The sequence below is a fragment of the Cicer arietinum genome, chromosome 1 (genome assembly GCF_000331145.2).
Source record: "Cicer arietinum cultivar CDC Frontier isolate Library 1 chromosome 1, Cicar.CDCFrontier_v2.0, whole genome shotgun sequence".
NCBI lineage: Eukaryota > Viridiplantae > Streptophyta > Magnoliopsida > Fabales > Fabaceae > Cicer > Cicer arietinum.
Window position 1 is genome coordinate 11,429,493 of NC_021160.2, and position 23,065 is coordinate 11,452,557.

General features: G+C 29.4%; 2 protein-coding genes across 2 annotated transcripts; one reads left to right on the forward strand and one right to left on the reverse strand.

Annotated features, from left to right (window-relative positions):
• The first annotated feature begins 7,983 nt into the window (after window positions 1–7,983).
• LOC101502913 (mitochondrial outer membrane import complex protein METAXIN-like) lies at window positions 7,984–13,134 on the forward strand. The gene is made up of 6 exons (XM_004487908.4): window positions 7,984–8,381; window positions 8,757–9,088; window positions 9,702–9,778; window positions 9,897–9,957; window positions 11,888–12,050; window positions 12,638–13,134. The coding sequence occupies exons 1-6, from the start codon at window positions 8,219–8,221 to the stop codon at window positions 12,826–12,828; spliced, it is 987 nt and encodes a 328-aa protein (XP_004487965.1). The 5' UTR covers window positions 7,984–8,218; the 3' UTR covers window positions 12,829–13,134.
• A 489-nt stretch (window positions 13,135–13,623) lies between these two features.
• On the reverse strand, window positions 13,624–18,428 carry LOC101503248 (uncharacterized). Its single transcript, XM_004487909.4, has 5 exons — window positions 18,290–18,428; window positions 16,089–17,418; window positions 15,683–15,894; window positions 15,000–15,220; window positions 13,624–14,559 (listed from the first exon to the last, which is right to left on the reverse strand). Exons 2-5 carry the CDS (start codon window positions 17,302–17,304, stop codon window positions 13,857–13,859), a joined length of 2,352 nt encoding a protein of 783 aa, XP_004487966.1. The 5' UTR covers window positions 17,305–17,418; window positions 18,290–18,428; the 3' UTR covers window positions 13,624–13,856.
• Window positions 18,429–23,065: the final 4,637 nt, after the last annotated feature.

Below are 23,065 nucleotides of genomic sequence, written 5' to 3' on the forward strand. Positions count from 1 at the left end.
AGATTATTCCTCCATTTTTTTTGCTTATGGTTTCAACTCATTCTTCCTTATTTTCATACTTTTAGCACTTATTAAGGTTTATTGTTTTTTCCCTCATTTTTTAAATTTCTAATTTTATATTTACAATGTTGTAGAACTAGAAATTGATACTGAAATTTATTGTGAGCTTATTCTTTTTAAGGGTTTAAAGTGTGTTTCCTGCACATTAATGTAAAAACAAAATGTTTATACTGATGTGGTGATAATTTATATAATTCTTCATAAAAACCTGGTGTTAACCTTAAAGTCTTACAAATCTTTATCAAAGAGGTTAATAATGTACACATTTTTTGTTATAAAAGTAAATAAGGTAGTTAATAAGTTATTTTTGTGCACAGTTTAACTTTTGAGTATTCACTACACGTGAAGTTGTTTTGGACTTTAAGAATGAAGACTTGTGTTGATTTTGATATTGACAATTGATTAAGAATACAACTCATTTAATGGTTTTTGCATCAATTGAAGACTTGTTAGGGGTGTATTGGTGTTAATTGATCATTGATGACTTCTTACAATCATGTTAGCTAGTTCTAGTGTTGTTGATTTTTGAGGCAATAGTCTGATTTTTTTGCAAGAATAATTGTATGAATTGAATTTGTATTTATTTTCGGTAGTTATTCATAATATGAGCATTAAAACCAGTATCATAATCGTTGTGGCATAATACTAGTTTGTATTTGTCTTTGGTACAACTTGTGATAGTTGATGCATTATACTTCTTTTTTGTCTCTTATAAATATTTAAAATTAAGGTTTTTTTGTACTTGTTATGGACTTTTGTCCTCTTATATATATATATATATATAGAGTGAACATATCAAACGAGACGAATTTAATAATGAGATGGTTAAATCTTAACCGTACAACTATATATTAATGGTAATTATTAAAAGTTTTAAAACACTCACATGTTTTTTCTCCTAATAGTGATCATTCATGTATGGTTATGTGGTCAAATTTTGACCATCTTACCCTTTTATTGTAAAACTACTCTCATTTTGATATACTCCATGTATATATATATATATATATAAAAAGAAGACAGAGGTCCATAACATGTACATAAAAGAACCTCAATTCTAAATATTTAAAAGAGGCAAAAAAGAAGTATAATACAACAACTGTCACAAATTATACCAGAGACCAATACAAACTAGTATTATGCAACAATATTATGATCCTGTTTTTAATGTAGATATTAGGAGTAACTACCAAAACAAATACAATTTCAATCCAAACAATCATCATTGCACCAAAACAAGACTATTGCCTCAAAATTCAACAAGCCATCACACGCACGCAAAACTATTAACTAAAAAATCAGGAACACTAAAACTAGCTAACATGATTGTAAGAAGTCATCAATCAACATCAATGCACTCCTAACAAGTCTTCAATTACCGCAAAAACCATCAAATGAGATGTATTCTTAATCAATTGTCAAGGTCAAAATCAACACAAGTCTTCATTGTTAAAGTCCAATATAACTTCACGAGTAGTGAATACTCCTAAAGTTAAATTGTGCACAGGTATAATTCATTAACTACTTTCTCTACTTTATTAACCAACAATTTGTACATTATTAACCATTTTGATAAAGATTTGTAAGACTCTAAGGTTCACAACATTTTTCTATGAAGAATGATTTTAAATTATTACCATATTAGTATAAAAAATTTGTTTCTGCATTAATGTGCAGAAAATAAACTTTAAACCCTTGATTGAAACAAAGAAAGCTCACGGTCAATTTCTACAACATTACAAGTATAAAATAAGAAATTTGAAAAATGGGGACAAAAATTATAAATCTTAAGTAATGCTAAAGGTATGAAAGTAAGGAAGAATGATTTAAAACCATAAGCAACAAAAATGGAGGAATAATCTTAACCAACGAAAATGATAAATAAACCCTAAACAAAACAAAAAAAATTATGGGTTTAGTACATTTTTCACCATTGCCATTGTTACTTCCTTAAAAAAATGATTTTATCATATCATTTTTCCTCTTAAGTCGTTCTTTTTCCTCTTAAATCGTTCTTTCTCTCTCTCTCTCTATTTCAAAGTGAGCCAAAATAAAAAGAATTCAAGAAAAAAATAAGAAAGTGGAAGAAGGGAAAGATAATTAGAAAAAGGAGGAAGGTTTATCTCGTATGGTTTTTTTCCCTTTGAATGAGAATGAGGAATGTCTTAAGGACACCTTTTAAACAACCAAAAAAGTAAATAAAAAATAGTTTTATATAAAAAATTCACTTTTTTACATTTCAAGACGTTGTTTTCATAAATTTCAAAATATTATTTTCTTTTTAAGATATTTTAACAAGGGCACTTGTTAGCAAAATAATGCATATCAACTCTTGGATTAAAAATAATAGCTGAAATAAAATGTTGATTTTAATAATCTCGTGTGCAACAATTTAATCTTTCAATATTCCTATGATCAAAGATGCTTCATCTCCTCAGAATAACAATACTATAATTTGAATTGATTTATTTCCATAAAAAAAATTGATTTATAATAATAATGTTTATAATGATTATAAAAACAAGGTATCTAATGTCATTGAAGCGGACATGGTTATCAACCATAAATAGAAATGGTGTAGGCGTTCAAGGTTGGCCTATAGTATGTGCAGGTTGGATCATCGCACAAAGTACTAAATTTTTAATCATAAAATATTAGTTATATATTGTTAATGTTTTAAATTATTAGATATCTTTCAATGATCTAGTGACTTAATACGATATTGTTATGTTTGTGGTTATGTGATTGATTCACCATTTATCCTATAATATAAGAGAAATATGTTTTCTTAGATCCTCTCCTTATAACTTGATATTCTTGCTTTTTTTTATCCTTTGGAATATATTTTTTTTACCATTTACTTACATTTTTATTAATATAAATGAAAACCATTTTATTAAAAGGAAAAAAATTAACTTTGTTTTCAAAGAAATCAAAGAGAAACATAAATTCATTTCTTCATCTTATCACCGCCCCCTTCACAACTTCGTATTCCTCGTTATAATTTCATGCATGAATTTTCTTTTTCATCCTTTTACAGATCCATTATTTACATTTAAAATTTTATTCTCTTATCGTTATAGCTCTAATTTATAATAGGATTTTGAAAAACAATTAAATCAAAATATTGAGAGAATTAATAGACTCATTATAAAAAAGTGGAACCCTAATCAAACTATGTATTTATGTATAGATAAAAAAAAAATTATACCAAAATAAAGTTATACATGTCTTTATTTGTATAAGTGAAACCCTAATTCATTGTTTTAACTATATTTGCACATATAAATAATTGTATAGATGTTTAAAAAATAATATAATTATAATTACATTCTTGGTGATTAGTGTTTCAACTCTATTTTTATTTACTATTTTTAATTGTATATATCTCAATTAAAATAATTAATATCTATGTTGATATAATGATATTAAACTTAAGTTTAGTTGCAGTTTTAGTCAATCTATTTTTACTGATTCACAAAATTGGTCCTTTTACTATTTTAGAAGTCGACAATTTTGATATCTCCCTTTTATTTTTTAACTAAAAATGATGACGTGAGATGTTTTAAATAACGTGACATATGATACGATGATGTAAAATTATTAACACACATGAAATTGGAATAAAACGTCATAAAAACTTAGTTTTCAACTTCACAATTTTTATATATTTATAATTTAATTAATGACATATAAATAATTAATGCATTTAGATGGTTCTATATCATAAATTGTATGTCACTTCCTTAAAAAAGTGTGTCAAATTGTAATTTTTTAATTCAAAAATCTTAAGGAGGACTAAAAGTTGCAATTAAACCTTAAATTTATTTTATGCTTTTAGATATGTATTTTTTACTTTTGAGTGTATTGTTTATTTATTTATTTTTATATATTGAGTGTAATATTCAATGCATTTCACTCAAAAATTATTTAGAAAATACAAAGTGGCGACTAAAATAAATCAGAAATTCAGGAATTAACAGTAAATTTTGTCACCTTTACCCACGATTGAGCTATATGATTTGCTAACCACCTAACTAATCTAAGACCATAGTTTACAAGTGAACTTAGAAAGAGCGTATACAATATTTCACAATAGCTTAAATAAACATCAACAAGAGACCCATGTAAATAATTAACAATTCTCTGATTATATAACTAAAAAATGTTGGAACCAAGTTGGTTGTAGAAATAATTCCTTCATCATGTTTTGATGATAACAAAGGTACTTTGTGAGAACAATTTATTGCACTAATGATTTCATTGAATGTGTAGTAAATAGAATCAAGAAATGGAAGAAACAATATTGATGAAAGATATCAGATGAAATGAAGATGTTAGAGTCAACAAAAGTCGACACAACATTCAGATTCTGGTTATTACAAGCGTCTGCTAAATGTTCTTTTAAAGCTTCTACACGTTTACCTCTGAAGATTGAAGCACGCATCTAAAGCACCTACTATAGTAACTCTAAAGCTTCTATTCGAGTTGTCTCTAAAGCTCTTGTTCCGCTGGCTCTGAACACTACAACTTGTTCTAAGTTGTTACCTCTCATACGCAACATGCTCTAAAGATGCAACAAGGTGACGTTGTCCATGCAACTAATTATAAAATCATGCAGTTCTGCCTCTAACCACCTAAACCAAGCAACACAACATCTAACTCATATGATCAAGTTATGTTATGATGAACAAATTCAACAACTTTGATGGAAAGTCAGCGCTCTTATGGTGGCTGAGCTATTTCATGATTCTGAAGGTCCAAGAACATATTATGATATGTTTCCACTGCTCTTAAACAAACATATGAAAGAAGATTCAAGGATAATTATTTTCAAGTGTTATCTATACATTCACGCACAAAGTCATTCTATAAGATTCGGTTGGAGATTCGTTTTGGAATTAATCAAGCTTCAACAATCATAATCATTTTAAAAGATTTGGTTGAAGATTCATTTTGAAATTAATCAAACTTCAACAATTATATTTATTCTAGAATATTTGGTTGAAAGTTTGTTTTGGAATTAATTGAGTTTCAACGGTCATAATCATTCTAGAAGATTTGGTGGAAGATTTGTTGTAGAATTAATCAAGCTTCAATGATCATATTCATTCTATAAAATTTGGTTGAATATTCATTTTGGAATTAATCAATCATCAACGGTCATATTCATTCTAGAATATTTGGTTGAAGATTCATTTTGGAATTAATCAAGCTTCAACGATCATATTCCCAAATAGTATCTATTAAGGTTTATTTTTTTTGAAGATATTTGTTGACCTCACGCAAGAAAGATACACTCATAATTTATTTGAGTTAGTGTTGAAACTCTAATTCATGTTATATAAAGGGGTCAATTCTACAGAAGAAAGTACGACACAACAACTCAGAAAATCTTACGAACTCAAAATTCTCTTAGCATTCAAAATTCAAGGTTTCAGTTTTAGCAAAGACACTTGTTCAACTTTATATTACTTAGTGCTTTGTTTTACTATGAAGTTCATTGTAATCAATCCTCTTAGAAGAAGAAAAACAAAAGTGGTTATTTTACCATAACAACTTGTTGGTTTTAACTCAACCTAGTAGAGGTTATTATACCACCACAACTTGTAGGTTTTAAAGTTGGAAGTTGAGATGACATGACTTGTAGGGTCAATGTGTTGTAGTGCCTCAACACTCTATAGGTTTTAAGCTGGAAGTTGAGAAGACTTACTTGTAGGATCAAATGTTGTAATTTAGGTTCTAAATTAGTGGTCTTTCAACATTATATTACTTAGTGTTCAATATTTTGTTTAAGTGTGAAGTTCATTGTAATCAATTCACTTAGAAGAAGCAACACAAAATCAAGTTTCACCCCTTTGTAACTTAGCCTCGTAATGGCTATTTTGCCTCAACGACTTGTAGGTTTCAAGTTAGAAGTTAAGAAGACTTGACTTTTAGAGTCAATGTGTTGTAGAGCCTCAATGATCTATAGGTTTCGGGCTAGAAGTTGAGAAGGATGATTTTTAGGGTCAAGTGTTGTAATTCACATTCATAATTAGTGGATAATCTTTCTATTGATGTACCTGCCACTTTGGGGGTGGACCAAAATAAATCCTTATATTTTTTCCTTTATCCTAATACTTTGTTTTATTGTTGCCTCTGATGTGTTATACATGTTCTAGTATCCCAAATCAAAATTTTGAAAATAAGTTTTTAATAAGGCAAAATACAATTCAACCCCTCATTCTCGTGTTTTTACACTTAGAAAAAAAAGACATTTTGGAGATACAACACAAACCTCAGACCCATTGGAGAACATGAAGAAAGTTTGTAACTTATCTTTTAAGAGTAGATAAAGAGTAACAAACTTAAATCATTTTAGTTTTAACATTTTTTTTTTGTATTGATCACAAATACACATGCTAAAACTATTTTTACTCAACTGTCCAAAGAAGTCTATAACAATGTTACATTTATAAAAAACCAATGAGATAGATTGTTAACTATCCAAATAATCATTTTGATATCTAGATCCCACAACATCAACTTGTTTATTCACATTAATTCAATCACAAAGAAAATTATATGCTCCTTCTGTAATTTGATAAGATGACAATATAATGTTTCCAATATTTTTCATTTCTAGCACACCAAATTTTCAAAAGAGCTAAGGAAAAATGAGCTCTAATGCTCCTTTAATTACTTTTAGGGAATGCAAAGAAAATATGTTTACAAAATCAATTGTATAAATAAGGGAATAAATACGACCACACGGGTCTAGTGTATGTCAACACTTTTCACTAAGAGAACATATATTAAAGAGGTGCCACAAGTTTTTTATTTAACTATCACAATTGACACAAATTGTGGGATAGATAGTACCTTTGTGTTGCAACTAGAGCCTTGAAGACAAACAATCTCTGCAAGGCCTCCAAAGAAAAACATTTACTCTTGGTGGAATCTTCAACTTTTAAATAATTAATTAGTTACCACGCTCCTTCAATTTGTCATCATCAATAAGATCATTCATCAAAACATGATACTCAATTTTAATTAAGTAATTGTCTACAGTTTTTGCTTTCCAAACTCTACAATCATGAGTCACCTCTTCGCAAATAATGGAAGAGATAGTTTTTTAGGGTATATGTGAGAGGAAAACCATCTTGATCATTTTATCATTCCAATGCTTCACATTTGGTTTTAACAAATTTCTTACTTTTAATTTCCATGACTCAGTTCGTATTCCACAGATACAAAAGAATAATGTTGTTATCGTGTATCAAAGTCTCATCCTATATTGGAATGTGAGACTCATTATCAATGGTTCATCTATTACCTACTTTCCATAAAGCTTGTGTGAACCATAAACTCCTTTAAAAAATAAGAGAAATTATGACTAAGTGGGACACTCAAAATCACACATGGAATTAAAAGATGCCATTTTTCTATTTATCATTTAGCCCTCTTTATAATGAAATTAGTTTTTGCATCTTAGTAACTTATATATAGTTAACTTTCTTATATATAGGTACTAGCTTTCTTTCTACACCATCATGTTATCCAAACATAATGTAAAGATTTATTTGGTTCAACGAATGAGATTAAAGAAGAGTGATTTTAAGAAAATGGTGGAAGATAAACAAAAATATATGCTTAATTCAAAAGAAGGTAGAAGATAATTTTTAAATAATTGTGTTTTATTTATATAGAGAAGATAAATTTTAAATAATTCATATAATTATATTGATCTCATTCTCCTACAATCTTTCCAAAAACAAAAATTAATCTTAAAAATATTTTTAACAGAAATTGAATTTAGCTAAAGAGAGTAAACTTATGTATCATAATGAATCTAAACTCGAATTATTTATAACAAATATTTATATTTAATGTAACAAGACGCTTAAAATAAGATTAAAAATCGGAATTAGATGATTTTGTAAACAAGGGGGAGCGAGTCCTTTCACTCACTCTTGGAACCTTCGTTTTTTTTCTCTTCCTATCCCGCCCCAATTCTCTCGCACCTTGTTTTCTCTCAAGTTTCAATGTCATCATATCTTAATAATCTTTCATCATAACAACAAAATTCAATAACCCTTCACATTCACCTTCTTAACCTCTTCACTCTTTACCCATCAAGTTTTTCTTCTTGTTCTTGTTCTTGTGCATAACAACAATGGAATCATCGAATGAGAGCTCAAGAAGGAACACTCTGGTTGTGAGGAAACCGTGCTTTGGTCTCCCAACTGGTTGTCCTCAATCTTTGTCTGCTTACATCTATCTCAAACTCTCTCAACTTCCCTTTCACTTGGATTACCACCTTAACTACCCTGATTCTGGTAATACCCAAATCTTCATCCTTTCTATGCTATAAACAAAACATTAATTTATTCTATACAATAGCTCCTTTAATTGTTTAGTTTATTAGTATTATTTTTTATTTTATTTTAAAGTTTTGGTCTTTTAACCATTTGATTGTGTTTCAGTATCCTGGGTCATCTTACATTCATGCCCGTTTTATTTTATTTTATTTTTATTTCAAAGTTTTGGCCTTGTAATCATTTGATTGTGTTTGAGCCTTCTGGGTCATTTGAAATTCATGCCCTTTTGATGAATTTTTCTTCTTTTTGTGCAAGTGGGTATTTGAGTTGATTTTATATTTTTATTGATTGATTTGATATTTTTTTTTATTGGTTTTGCTTTATGGTGCTTAGATAAAATTCCTTACTTTGAGGCTGGTGATTGTGTGACATATAATAATGAGAAGGATGGGATCATTGAGGGCTTGAAAAAGGAAGTAGGTGATTTAGATGTTGGGGTATCTTCACTCCCTGAATGGATACCAACCAAGGTTATGCTCACCACTTGGCTTGCTGATGCACTTGAGTATGAACTTTGGGTTGGATGTGACACTACATCTGCTTATATCATCTATTATTCTGATCTTCCATGGCCTATTGGAAAGGTCCTGTTTTTGAAAAAAGCTCACTGGGTGAAGCAGAAACATGAGATAAGTAAAGACAATGCTGAAGTAAAGGAAGAAGAGGTTTGTTTCTCTTCATACATGCTTTAATAAAATTTAGCACTACGGAAAGTTCTTTCAATTTATTAGATTTGGATTAATAATAGTTTAGACTACTTCGTTGTATTTTTATAATTTAGCGACCAAGGGCCTGTTAGAATTGACTTATCTAAGCTTATCTAGTGGCATAAACACTTGTGAGACTGTTTGGGAACACATATGGAAACAACTTATTACATGTTCATAAGCTGTTTTCAGCTAATTTTCATAAACATTCAGGATAGATTATGAAAACAACTTATAGTTTATATAAAAACTGATTGACTTTATTTTACATTGTGTTATAAAAATAGCTTATACATAAGTATAAGCCCTTATGCTATTAGCTGTTAAATATGTTGTTCATCTAAACAGGGCACAAATAGGAAAGAACGTGATAGGTTAGGGACTAAATTGAAGGTTTACTCTGTTTATTAAGTTTATATGCTATGTATGCTTTTGTTTTATCTTTGAATTCTTACATTTTGGTCACTAATTTCATCATGTTTTTTCTTTTTCTTCTGGATGATAGTTTCAAATCTTTTTTGTGTTTTCTCTTTGGTTTTGGTATTCATACATTGCTTATGTTGATCAACAGATTTATGGAAGAGCAAACTCTGCATATGATGCTTTGTCAACTATGATAGGGGAAGAAAACTACGTCTTTGAAAACAGGTGAATCTGTTAGCTTCTGTTCATCTTATGTTTGAAACATTTTGGTTTATTTTTCATTATTAGAGAAATTTTTTATTTTGGCCTCCTTGTCATTGCGTGCTTTATTTTATTTAAGCAGGCCATCAAGCTTGGATGCTATTTTTCTTGCACACGCATTAGTAGTTCTTCAAGCTTTGCCGGTGAGTTATGTTACACTTATACTGTACTTATGATATTTGTTTTAAGTTAACTATGGATGCTCTAGTGACTAATGGCCAATAGGCCCCATGGGTTAATAGTGGTTGCTAATTGATAAATATTGGACAACGAATCTGTGTTGAGGTACAAGAGTCAAAAGGAAACATGGTTTCTATGGTCGAAAGTCATTTTGCATCAATGATAGTGATGCTGAAAAGATTCATAACATACTTTGCAAAATATGGTCATCAACAATCAATGGAATGCTAATAGAGAAAATGATGTGTAAGAACTTTTTTAAATGATCTATGAAAGGATAAAAAATGGAGTACATTCTTCCTTTCACAGATCCCATAAATAACATGCTTAGAATATGTGACACAATTGTTTTTACTCTTCATTTGGTGTATGAAATGTGGGACTCCATGACAAAAAATATGAGGGAAAACCATATATAAGTATTATCTAAAGGAAGCAAATAAGGCATTCGATTACTGTGGTATTGTTCATAACTTACTCAAATTAGGAGTAATACTTACAATTGCTTGACCAATTCATTGATTCCAAGATTTTTTTCTTCATATTAGCTTCTGTCTTTGTATTTATATGATAATACTTCAGAGTTTAACTGCACCTTTTTTCATGTTTATTATACTAAATAATGGCTTAAACAAACTTCTAATAGGTTCCTCTTCATGAAGGCAATGAATTTTTTAAAGAGTTGAGTCAATGTAAACAGATATTTCCCAAATGTTGATGAGAAAAAAATGTAGAGTTCTCTAATTTCACATCATGTTTTTGCTTCTTTTGATTCAATTAAAGATAGATTGACTTTAGATCCAAAATCTTGGCGTGTGATGTATGGATCTTCTACCTCTTTACTTAAAAAACTTGTTTTAAAACTTCTTGTGCAACATTGTTTGTCCTCATGCTATGAGCGGAATTAGAGTACGTGTATGTGTACTGTTATTTCATTCTTTGAGGAGTAACAAAATGGACTCAAAAAGGGAAGCTTCCAACTTGGTTCATCAAGAGCCAGCTCTGCTCATTCAGATGTAGATCCATCAAGTCGATTCAATGATGTGCATCTCCACAAATGTTCCACAATCTTGTCTCTCCTCTACTATATCCTTCATCTTTCATTGACAAAAGTCAAAGATCAGTGTGCCAATGAAAGTTATCTGCCCTTTTCGTTTTTATTCGATGAATGAATAAAGCAGCACGTAGTCCAACTCCTCTCACAATATGTAGAAGAACAAGATTGAACAAGAAGTTTTGAATCCAATTTTTGGAGTGAAGGGGTAGAAGATCCTTGCATCAGCCACCCTGATTAAGGATCTAAAGTCCATCAACCTTCAATTGAATCAAAAGAAGCAAATGACCAGCACATGATGAGAAAATGAAGAACTTTACACAAATTTTCTCTCTCTGAGAAAATATATCTCCTTAGACATTATTTCTTCTTTATTAACCCTTAATCATCTGGATGAGCAGAGATCCTCTTTGGAACAGTGAAATAATATAATTTTAATCCAAAGATAAAAATTACTAATGACTGTATTTTGAAAAGCATATTTCAGCCACTTTAGTCTTTTTATCATCATTATCATTAATGCTAAATTTCGACATAGGAAGAACAATTGATTAATCATTCTGAAGGAATGAAAGTTATGCTTAAAAGTTTTATCAAAAACAGAAAAAAACTAATGCTGAAAATCACTTAAAGATTGAGTGATAAACTGTCAGTCTGTCTGCCGACATCAATTTCACCATTCCTTGCTTGATGTTGTAAATTATAATTTCATGTTAGACATTTATTTTACGTTAAAAGAAGAATTATAGACAAGGGGCATTCCTCTCGGAATTTTTATTATTATTTTGAATTTTTGAAGAAAAGTTTTAAATATAGTTCCTACATTTGTGTACCATCAGGAATCATCAATTTTGCGGACCAATTTTTCGAAACATGCCAATTTAGTGAGATACGTGCAACAACGAAAGGTAGAACTTATAGGAGCTGCCGGCACATCTCCTAATGATCCATATTTTGGTACTGCTGCATCATCGTCGACTTCTGGAGGCCGTTCAACTTCAAGTAAGATATTGTTTTGAAGTTTGTGAATACCTACTTTGCTAATCGCTCCGTTTTATTTGATTTGATTACCACAACAGAAGTAACCAATGCATCTTTCTTTTTTTCCTTTTAGATAAATACCACTAGAAATAATGTTTTTTCTTCGTTTGAATTGCTTAGTTATTATGGTGATTATGAAGCATATAAGAGTTTATCGATAAGTTATTCTAGAGAGTCTTTTTGCAATATTAGTTGAAAACAATTTATGAATGTGTCATACGATAATTTTAAAAATCTAGTCAAATACTAATGGAAGTGTTTATATGATGAAATAAGTCCAAATAAACTCTAATCACCTTATTTGTTGATTAATGCCTTTCTTTGATGAGTTTTGTGCTTTCACTTCAAGGTGTCGATAATGCCTTAAAGTTGTATTATCTTGGACAACCTTCTTGAGTATTTATACAAAAACCAATTGTATACTGTTAGAATGTACTAATTATATGATAAATGTGTTATTTTCTATTTTTTTGTTGACAGTTTAATTTACTATTCCAAGATCTTACATTTTGATATTTTTAATTTGTCATTTTTTTTCTTTCTATTAGGTTCAAAGTTCAAGAGCAAACACAAAAAGGAGCAAACAAAGGAGGAGAAGACCTATAGAAGAAGGGCCAAATATTTTGTGGTAGCACAGGTAGTTGCAGTTGTTCTTTTTCTCAGTATCATGTCTGGATTCAGCGGTGATGGTGAACTGGAGTTAGATGATGGTGATTTAGACTATGGTTATGATGAATGACAACGATGGTCCTCAATGCATTACTTTGATGACACATCCTTTTCTGTTGTATCATGCAAATTTAGATATAAGAAAAATTACCATTCATATCAAATTTTGCTATAGCTGGATAAGAAATTTAATTAGTTGATTTCATGAGATTGATCATTGACTCATTCATTGTCTCAAGTTGTACTTGTAGCCATACTTTTTCACTGGAATATGATGCAATTTGCTGAGTGGTGGTAGTAAATGAACCATCACCTGAGAGAACCTATGGAACTGTAAGCTTTGTACATTGTAAAATTTTGGAATGGTTTTTTATTATCTTGTATGAGTCCTTTTATAATGGAGACAAGCTCCCTTAGAATAACCATGTCGATCCAACCTCTCTGTATTGCTTGTTATTATACGTGTGATACATGGGTAAAATCATGTAATATGGATGGTTATAATATAGATTGCTTAAAATTTGATATGACAATTCTTATAATTGAATATTTTCTGCATAGCACGGGTCTAATTCTAGTTAACATTAATTGTATCATAATCATTAGGCTTTGTTATCTTACTCTAATATTTTTGGAGAAAAATATTTGACCCTCGTACAAATAATGTCTGATAATATTCTTTAAATATTTACAATATTATTCATGTTTTGATTTCCACCGATAGACGATGGAAGAAAGTGTCATGTGACATTCAAGGTTGATGGAAGAAAGTGTCATGTGACATTCAAGGTTGACGAGGGCAGAGAATGATCACTGATGCAAATAGATGAGACTAATAAAGAGCAACTAATTGTAGACTTCTACGAAGAATGCTAATTATTAATTTCCTTTTTTCCATTTACTAGGAGCCAAAGTGGCTTCGAAAGATGATTTAGAAGGGGCAAACAAAAAAGTTATTTGAATAATAAAGGGTGCAATGGCCCTAACTATCTACCTTTGTATTGATTAGCTAAATGCATAATTACATAGACAAACACACATAGCTAAACAAGCCTAAACTAATTAACTAAGCTAAGCACACAAAATGTGAGACAACAACTATGTTCTAGTCTTCACACTCTCCCATTGCTTCACAACTTCACTATAAGCCTCAGCAGAATCAAATGAAAACTCTGCTAATGAGCTTATAGCAACAGACATTCCAGCACAAAGCACTTTAATAGCAACTTCAGCAAGTTTTTCAGGAGCCATAGTAACCTCTTCTTCCACTTGACCAACTTCCACCATTTCCATATTATTGCCGCCATTTTGCTTTGATCCATATGAATTTATCTTAGAATCTTGTCTCAATTGATGTGCATAGAGGGACCCCATTCCGGCCGCGAAAAAGTCCATGCCATCAAGCACTGCCTTTTCGTGTATCGCGTCTAGACGCCTTGACCACTGAACAATAAGTCCAAATAACGGGTGAGTGCCACTTGACCTATGAGGAGAGCATGGTGACTTTGATACATCGTCGTCTGGCTCGGATCTCACGCACCGGAGAAGCCATCCGGTTAGTGCGTGAATGTAGGATCTTTGAGAAGTGATCCATGATTCGAAGGTGATTCGCCAGTTTCTTAACTCGGATTCGAGGTTAGAGGCCGACCGGGCAAGCCTAGTTGGATCGGTCATTGACATGGAAGATTGTCTTTTGGAATGTAGTTTAGAAGGTGTGCCTGCTAGAAGAATCTTAGCTTCATCTAAGGTTCTCTTCTGTGTCTGATGACATTCTGCCATCACTTTCCACATCTTTTCAAGCCTGTCATTTGTATAATTGAAGAATCAGAAAGCATAATATTTTATGAAAAGATAAATAGTCCTATTTTCTTTGAGGAAAATAACTTTGTATAGATTAGGGGCCTTACAAACAATGTTTTAGAAAATGATTATGGTTCAATTGGTTCAACCGGTTGAATCACGGTTGATTCAGATATAGGTAATTGTTAAAAAAGTAAATAAGAAAATGCAAAATAAAAAAATGGCTGAATCAACTGCGGTTCAAACCAATTCAATCAGACAACGATACGACCATAATCAAATCAACTAGCAAACTGGCCGTTCATGGTTCGGTCCAGTTTTAAAAAACATTGCTTACACACTAACAAGTATATGTTTGAAGTTTGAAAATACTTCATATTTTGACAGAAAAAGGTTTAACTCATCTGAAAAAGAATGATGAATGATGACTTTTATACATACCCTTGTACCAATTCAAGAAGTTGGGGATGCAACTCTTCGTCCCTTAGAGTTTCGATTCTCCTGGAAATAGCTTCAACTGAGTGTATTGAAACTGTTATCTGAGTATCTAAATCTCTAATGGCTGCTCTTGTTTTATCTGCAGAAGGGTCCTCTCCTTTTACTTCATGGTTGCTTAGTTGCTTGCATTTTTTCTCATATGCAATTCGGACTCGTTCTCCCGACTGTTGAAGAAGATATTGAAAATAAAATTGCATGTGATCATAAGCATATTGAACTTCAAAAATAATAAATAATCTAAAAATTTAAAGAAATGGCAGACTGAAGTTAATCTATGGTGATCTTTTTCTCTGTTTCAGTTTCACATCATGTTGAAGCTGAACTTGCTTATGATTTATAGTAAAACCATATGCAGTGTATTAGCAATTATCTTCTTCTATAGCACCAACACTTTATATTGAAAATGTGTCAGACATGCCTCAGTGTTCAACCTTGACACTTGTGAGTTGTGTTAACATACAATTACTTCTATTTTCTCAAATAGTACTAGACTACTAGTGTCAGAGTGTCTATGTGTTAGTGTCAGTGTTATGTCAGGTGTTTGTGTCTGTGTCAATGTTTCATAGATTCTCATTAGGAATCTTTAACTTCCTCATGAATAAAAGTTCACTAATTCATTAACATACCTTAACTTCCTCATAGAGCTTCTTCTCCCATGCATTCAATTTGTCCAATGTAGATTGGTGACTGCCAGAAAGCCTACAATGTTCCTCAGAGATATCCTTACTTTCCTCATACCTTTCCCCCCTAGTGCTTGAAGAATTCGTTAAAAATCTCGATGAAGAAGAGCGTGAAGAAGCTGACCGGAACATTGCCACCGGCTTCAGTAGTTTTGATGCTGCAAATGAAATACAATTCAAATTCATATTCTTGAAAAATTCATAACAAGAAAGACAATTGCTAGATACAGAACAAACATATTTTTTGTTTAGTATCTATAAATAAGAATTTTAGATTGGACTTGGACATGAAAATAAACTTGCAGCAAAATGAAAATAATAGTAATAATAATATTGTTTGTTTTAATCAAACCTGAATGTTCATTAGATGTTAATAAATACTGAGCTTTCTTGGCCTCTAAGATTACTGAGACATCATTGGCTGCATTGCACACAATTTCAAATTGAGCTTCAAGATCATTGATCACTTCTGCCATGCTCGTTGGCCTTCGGTTTACATACACGGTAAAACCGGGCGTTTCTTCCTTAGCTTCTTGTTTACCAATTGCCATTTCTCTATGGCTTGATTCAATATGACCTGCAGCTTGAGATTTTGATACTTCAAAACTAGCACTGCCATGCACTTGCTGTGAATCTTTGGCATCGTGCTCGACTTCGGTTTCTGTTTCATCATCTGTTCCATCTTCTTCTTCTTCCTCGTCCTCCTCATCTTCCTCTTCATCATCATCGTCATCATCATCGACATCTTCAACAATGACTTCTTCATTGGAGGAATTTACAACATTTCTGGTTCTTTCTTCTGCTACATTTCTCTTCCCAACATAATCTTCTTGTTCAGTTTCATCTTCTTCGAGGTCCGGTATTCCTTCTTCTTCTCGAACTTGTCTAAGTCCTTTGTATTCATCATCGATACCGGTTTGATCAAGGCTAGTTCGGCTCGGATAACCATAGTAATCCAACGACGAAAAGGGGTTCCAAAAGGAATCCCATTGAGTATTTTGAGGTGATGGTGGAGGGATACTAGGCCTATTAATAGGAGGAGAATAAGGAAAAATTGAAGGATTCATAGGTGGTGATTGCATACCAAAATAACCATCAATGCCATAATGCGGCATTGATGAATACGTTTCGAATCTCTCGATTCGAACAGTTTCTGGAGATGGAGGCCTTTCCTCAACAGAAATAACTGGATTACCACCAGGTCTAAGATAATTCATTTTCAAAGTAGAATTTGGTCCAACTCCAAACTCAATTGTTGTCTGTGCAAAAGATTTCGCTGATATCGGAACAAAACCATTGCCATTGCCAATGCCAATGCCATTGCCGATTTTCTTCTTCACGGGTGTAAAAGGCGGTGTAACGACCGAGTCTAATGAGAACTCCCGAGGCTCGTCTCCTTCAATATAATCACGAAGAGCTGTGGAAACTCTTTTCATTGATTCAATGTAGGCTATATGACCGGTTGCAAATCGAGTTCTTTGCTCAACAGCTTGTTTGATGAACTTCTTTCTGTCTTTACAAAGCTGAACTGACTCTTCATCATCCAACTTTGATTGTGAACATCCCATCTCTTACTCACACCTCTATGAATAATAATTATATCCTAAGTTTGCATTGAAATTGAAATCAAAGGAGAATAATCCTTCTTTGTATTTCACCAGATTCATAAAGAAATCACAAATCTGACACAAAATAAACAAGATCAGTATATAATAAGAAACTCATATCAAACATGACTATGTAAACAACAAAAATCAATCATACACTTGAAATAAAATAAAATAAGAAATGCATATTTATATCAAATTAACATGAATAAACTACCAACAAAAATTGAACATTCAATATCATACTTGAAAGAAATGAGCCTAGAAATGTTAATGAAGTTAGATACTTTTCTTTATCTACAAGACAGAATAAGGGTAATGAAAAATTTAGGCATACTTAACAGAAGCAAGTAACTGAGATTTATCCAAAAAAAAATTGCTCTATGATTTCCAGAAAAAACCAAACTATGCTGCTCTACAAAATCCAGATTACATTAAGAAAGCACAAAACTTTTCATCTGGGAATTTTCTTTTTGCCAAAAAAATTATAATAAAAAGAAAAATAAACCAGCTTAATCTTCAAGTAAACCCATTTTTAAAGTGAATAAAAAGTATAATAATAAAAAGGAAAAATTAAATTAGCTCAACTAGCATAAGAAAATCAGTTACATAAAGAAGAAATATAGAAATGTTAAGAGTCAGTCACACACATTGCATGAATATGTTAAATAAATAAATAAAATATTTGAGCAAAAAAAAGTTTCATAAATTTTTTTAGAACAAAAAATGAAGACAAGAGAAAAGATAAAAAAAATTTATTAAAAAAATCATGGGGTGAATGATGATTAAAAAAAAAAACATAAATGAGCTTATAAGCATAAAAAAAAGTACACATTTTAAGAAAAAAAACAAAAAAAAATTTAATCTCAACAAATTTTATTTTATTTTTTCTTAAATGAAGATGTTGAAGTTAAGTTTGATTAAGAAGAAGCATGAAGAAACATACCTAAGAATGGTGTTGAGGAACAGGAATAAGACTTTTTTTTTTTTTTTGTGTAAATAGAGAACAAGAACAAAACATTGCTTTTGATCAATGACAGTGTAGAAGGAATCAGTGAGAGAGAGAGAGAGAGTGTGAATAGAGAAAGAAGTTAACAAAAAAAGCAACGGTCAAAACACAATGAAGAAATAAACAATATAAAAAAAATTAAAAGAAAAAAAAAAACACAGAGAAAAAAGAGAGACAAAATTAAAAGCTTGGTTTTAAGGTTGGGTATAGCTAATAAAGGAAGAAGAAGAAGGAGAGAATATGACAACTTCAGTATGATAGCCCTTCATGTTGGGTTGAATTTCGATTTTGCCACTATTGCCTCTTTTTTGATCTATTATGTTTTTTGTTGTTTAGTTGGGAAATTTTTTATGAAAATGACTGGTCAATATATGTTATTAATGGGCCCAACTATATGATATGGTAAATGATGGTAACACAACTGTGAAAATTTTGATTGTGTTTGGAACTTGGGATTGTTAAGGTTCTGTTTAGATTTGAGTTTGTAAATCAACCTTATAAATAACCACAATTTTCATATTAGTCTTTTTATTTTTCTTTATTCATTTAAAACTCAAGGTGTATTCACTCTATAGATATACACCAAACATTTTTCTTTGTAAATTTAGGTTTGAAATAATGTCATTTTGTTTAATTTTCTATTAATGATAATGAGAAATAATTAGACTAATAAAACAAAAGAAAAACATTCACCAATAGAGACGATTATCATTTCTCGAGAGAATGTAGAGATGAAACATATTAATTAAATATATTGTTTTTATTGTCACTTTTCTCTCAACTTTTATTTCATTATATATATATAGAGCTAGTTGATTAAGGATATCGTTATATATTGTGATTATATCAATATCACTATTAATCTAAAGATTGAAATGCTTGTTTTCAAGTTGACAAAACTTCTAGAATATGTTTTAATAAAGCATCAAGTGCTACCTTTAGTCGCATATTCAATCAATATTGTATTGCAAAATCAAAAAGACTGGGAAGCCAATGACAAGGAAAACACTAAATTTATTTGACATATGACACAAATACTTATTTTGTTTTTTCTTCTTAATTATCTTTGGCCTCCTCAATTCTTTGGCCTCCTCAATTCTTTGGCCTCCTCAATTTAGAAACATATTTTAAATATTTAAATGGATCTCATATGTTCACATCATTTATTTATAATTTCTTAACAATATTATTAAATGACCACTAAATCTCTCCGATCAAACACACAACTTTTTTTCTCACTAAATAGGTCTCTCTCCTTCATGTATCAATAAGTTTATATCTTTCCATTTTAATATTAAAAAGGTTTAGGTCTTGCTAAGAAAGAAAATATTTAGTAAATCATCACTTACTACTTTACTCATAATCTTTAGGTTGATTGGTTAGCCAACTACAATTTTTTAGGTTGATTACTTAATCATGTCCTCTTGATGATTTGAGACTTCTTGTTATTGTTTTTCTTTTCTTTGAGCTTTAGGGTCCTCTAATGTACCAAAAAAAAAAACCAAGAATCCAAATAAAACAATAACTACTATATTAAATAAAGTTGAAATAATTATAGAAATTAAATAAGAAAACTGTCTCCAATCCTATAGCCAAATATGTAAATTATATATATATATATATTTTTTTTTTTTTCATTTTTCGTCTCTAATTTAGGTAGGTAATTCTATTGATGAACAAGTATACAATAAAAAAATGGGAAAACAAAAAATGAAGGAAAAAACGTTACCCCTAAATCTGGTGCTAGCTAGATGAAGGTGGCCAAAAGCATGTGGGATGAATAAAACAACCACAAACGATAAAAAGACATTTGCACCCCCACCTCACACATTTCAAGGTGAAACTGAAAAGTACACAATTTTCACTCACGAGTCAAACGGTTTTTGAAGTTTTGTGACCGGATATTATGGGTTATTGTTAAGGGGGACCACCCACAATTTTGCCTTCACACTCTTTTTATTTGTACTTTTTGTATTGCATTATTTTCTGTCATTTATTTGTCAAATATAAGAAATTTAAATTTAATTTGCTGACTTATTTTTGTTTATAAACTATCAAAATCTGTCATGTTATTGACATTTTACAAGTTTCTGGTTTAAATTTTAAATAAATAATCTTATTTAATGTTATAATGATAATTATTTATTTTCTTTTTTTATATTTATTAATAAAAAATATTTTTCTTGAGTTTTTGCATATGGCACTGGAAAATATCTATCTTGCTGTTTTTTAATATTTATAAGTGTTATATATTTTTTTTTTGTATTTTTATATTTTAATGACAAATATTTGCTATGTAATCTTGTATATTTGTCTCGTATTTGTATATTTGCTATGACAAATATTTGTCTTGTATTTTTTATACATGATTTATAAATATTTATCTTATATTTTTTTATAATATTTATCAATGACAAATAATTGTGATGTATTTTTTTATATGTATCAATAATAAATATTTATCCCATAATTTTTTTATATTTGTCACTAATAAATATATTTTCTGTGTTTTTTAATGCACCCGTTATAAATATTTATCTCGTGTTATTTTAATATTTGTCACCTATTTTTTTATGTATCAGTGACAAATATTTATTCTATAATTTTTTTATATTTATTTATCACTGAAAAATATTTATCTCATATTTTTTTATACAATAAATACTTATCATATATTTTTTAAAAATTTATTAATGATAAATATTTGATGTAGATATTGTTTTTACAAATATATCCTGCAGTTTTTTAAAAATAAAATAGTAACCTTTCAATTCTTAATTTACTTTTAAAAACCACTTCATGATTAAAAATCAAGAGAGTAATAAGGTAGTATACTTATTATTTTATCTCTTATTTTCTTACTATGATTAAAAATCAAGAGAGTAATGTTGACTGTGCGATAGTGATATATTTTCTTTTAATGAAATTGATAGACAAGTTGTTGGTTTTGCTTGTAATTTAAAGTGTGTGTAGATGGATATTTTGGTACTTTCATGATTCCAAGTGTTTGGCTTTAATGTCTAAAGTGCGAGGAAAGGAAAATGAACAAAGAATTTAGAAAAAGCAAAGCGAAAAAAGTATGTAATTTGGAAAAAAGAATCTAAAGATAGAAGAGAAGTGTGGGATATTGATGGATGGTAATTTGTCACCATAAATTTAGAGGAAGAAAATGAATGCTCTTATACCAACATATTTTACCATTATTATTTCTTATTGCACCCCTTTGAGATTAAAGTTTCAGTTTTATTGTTAATTTCATATTTTAGAAATTCTATCCGTCCATTACATCATATTGAATTGCTGTTTATTTTAAATCAAATCATTGAGGTGAAAAGATTAATGATTAAAGACGAATAAATTTTAGATCAAAATGGCCTATTTAATATTATTATTATCAAAATATTATTTAATAAAACAAATTATTGTATGAAATTAAGTGGAAAAAAAATGTTAGTTTTTGTCTTACTCAAAAAATGGTAATAAGGTAGTATAATAATTATTTTTACATCACATAAAATTTAATAAAGTTAACCATTTTCTTAATTTATATGTAATTAATTATTTTTACTTGTATAGAAATTACTTGTAATTTGAAATGTTATATATATCTTTATCAATCCAACTTGTGATTGAAATTGTTTCCTATAGTCTTGAAATATCTTCTCCACAGCAAAATTTACCGAAAAAAAAAATAATGTATATATTTTAATGTTTAAATATGTTTAATAATTTTAAAAATTATTTGAGAGATCTTAACTCAATGATAAAAATTTAATAATGTAAATTTAAGCGACAAAAGTAAAATTATTTAAAAACAGTTGTAAAATAATCGTTAGTATTATTTTAATAATAATTTATTATTTTCTTTTTTTTTTAGTCTATTCTTATTCTTAATTTTACTAGAAGATAGCGTTGAGGATTGAATATTTTGGACAATATGCTTATAACTTTTTTCGTTCATTTGCTGTCCTTAATTACTTTTTATACGTGAATAAAAGAATTTGACATTAAAAAATGTTGCCAACTAGTCCAAAACTTTATATTCACAACTATCTCATATGTATGTTTGATATGATTCAAAACTTTATATTCACAATAATCTATATATATGTTTGATATGATCCAAAACTTTATATTACAATCTCATATTTTCATATTATTTAAAAGAAGCTACTTTTAACCTGACTTTATTTTCTTTTTCTTCTTCTTCTCTTTTATATGGTAAGAGCCTTAAACTAGAAGTATCCTTAAATGCCACTAGTTATCCAAGGTCAACAAAACTAGCTGTAGCTGACCACTTTTTACACGCTAATAAATACCAATTCTTACTCAATAGATACTCCCTTGGTTCAATAAAGCAGTAACTATTATTATATATATATATATATATATATATATATATTTGATTATTTCACAAAATAATAAATAAAAAATAAATTATAATTTTATTAAATTATTTTTATTAATTATTAAAGTATTCTTATAATCATAAATGAAAAATAAATTATAAATAATTTAAGAGTGACAAATAAATAATATTAATAAGAAGGTATAAATAAAAAAATCAATTAAAGTTTAATTAAAATAATAATTATTATTTTAAGACAAATATTTTTAAGAAAAGTTAACTATTATGGAGACAGAAGAGTAGTAGTATTTACTTCGTTTTTTCCTGCAACATTCACTTTGCATAAATATATAGTTCGAATTATG

What these genes read in the sequence shown, in the direction of transcription:
- LOC101502913 (XM_004487908.4), top strand. Translation starts at nt 8,219, where the DNA reads ATGGAATCATCGAATGAGAGCTCAAGAAGGAACACTCTGGTTGTGAGG. An exon ending in CTGAAGTAAAGGAAGAAGAG is followed by an intron (nt 9,089 to 9,701) that starts GTTTGTTTCTCT and finishes GTTGATCAACAG; the next exon opens with ATTTATGGAAGAGCAAACTC. An exon ending in AACTACGTCTTTGAAAACAG is followed by an intron (nt 9,779 to 9,896) that starts GTGAATCTGTTA and finishes TTATTTAAGCAG; the next exon opens with GCCATCAAGCTTGGATGCTA.
- LOC101503248 (XM_004487909.4), bottom strand. Translation starts at nt 17,304, where the DNA reads ATGGGATGTTCACAATCAAAGTTGGATGATGAAGAGTCAGTTCAGCTT. An exon ending in AACATCTAATGAACATTCAG is followed by an intron (nt 15,895 to 16,088) that starts GTTTGATTAAAA and finishes TTTCATTTGCAG; the next exon opens with CATCAAAACTACTGAAGCCG. An exon ending in CTTCTTGAATTGGTACAAGG is followed by an intron (nt 14,560 to 14,999) that starts GTATGTATAAAA and finishes TACAAATGACAG; the next exon opens with GCTTGAAAAGATGTGGAAAG.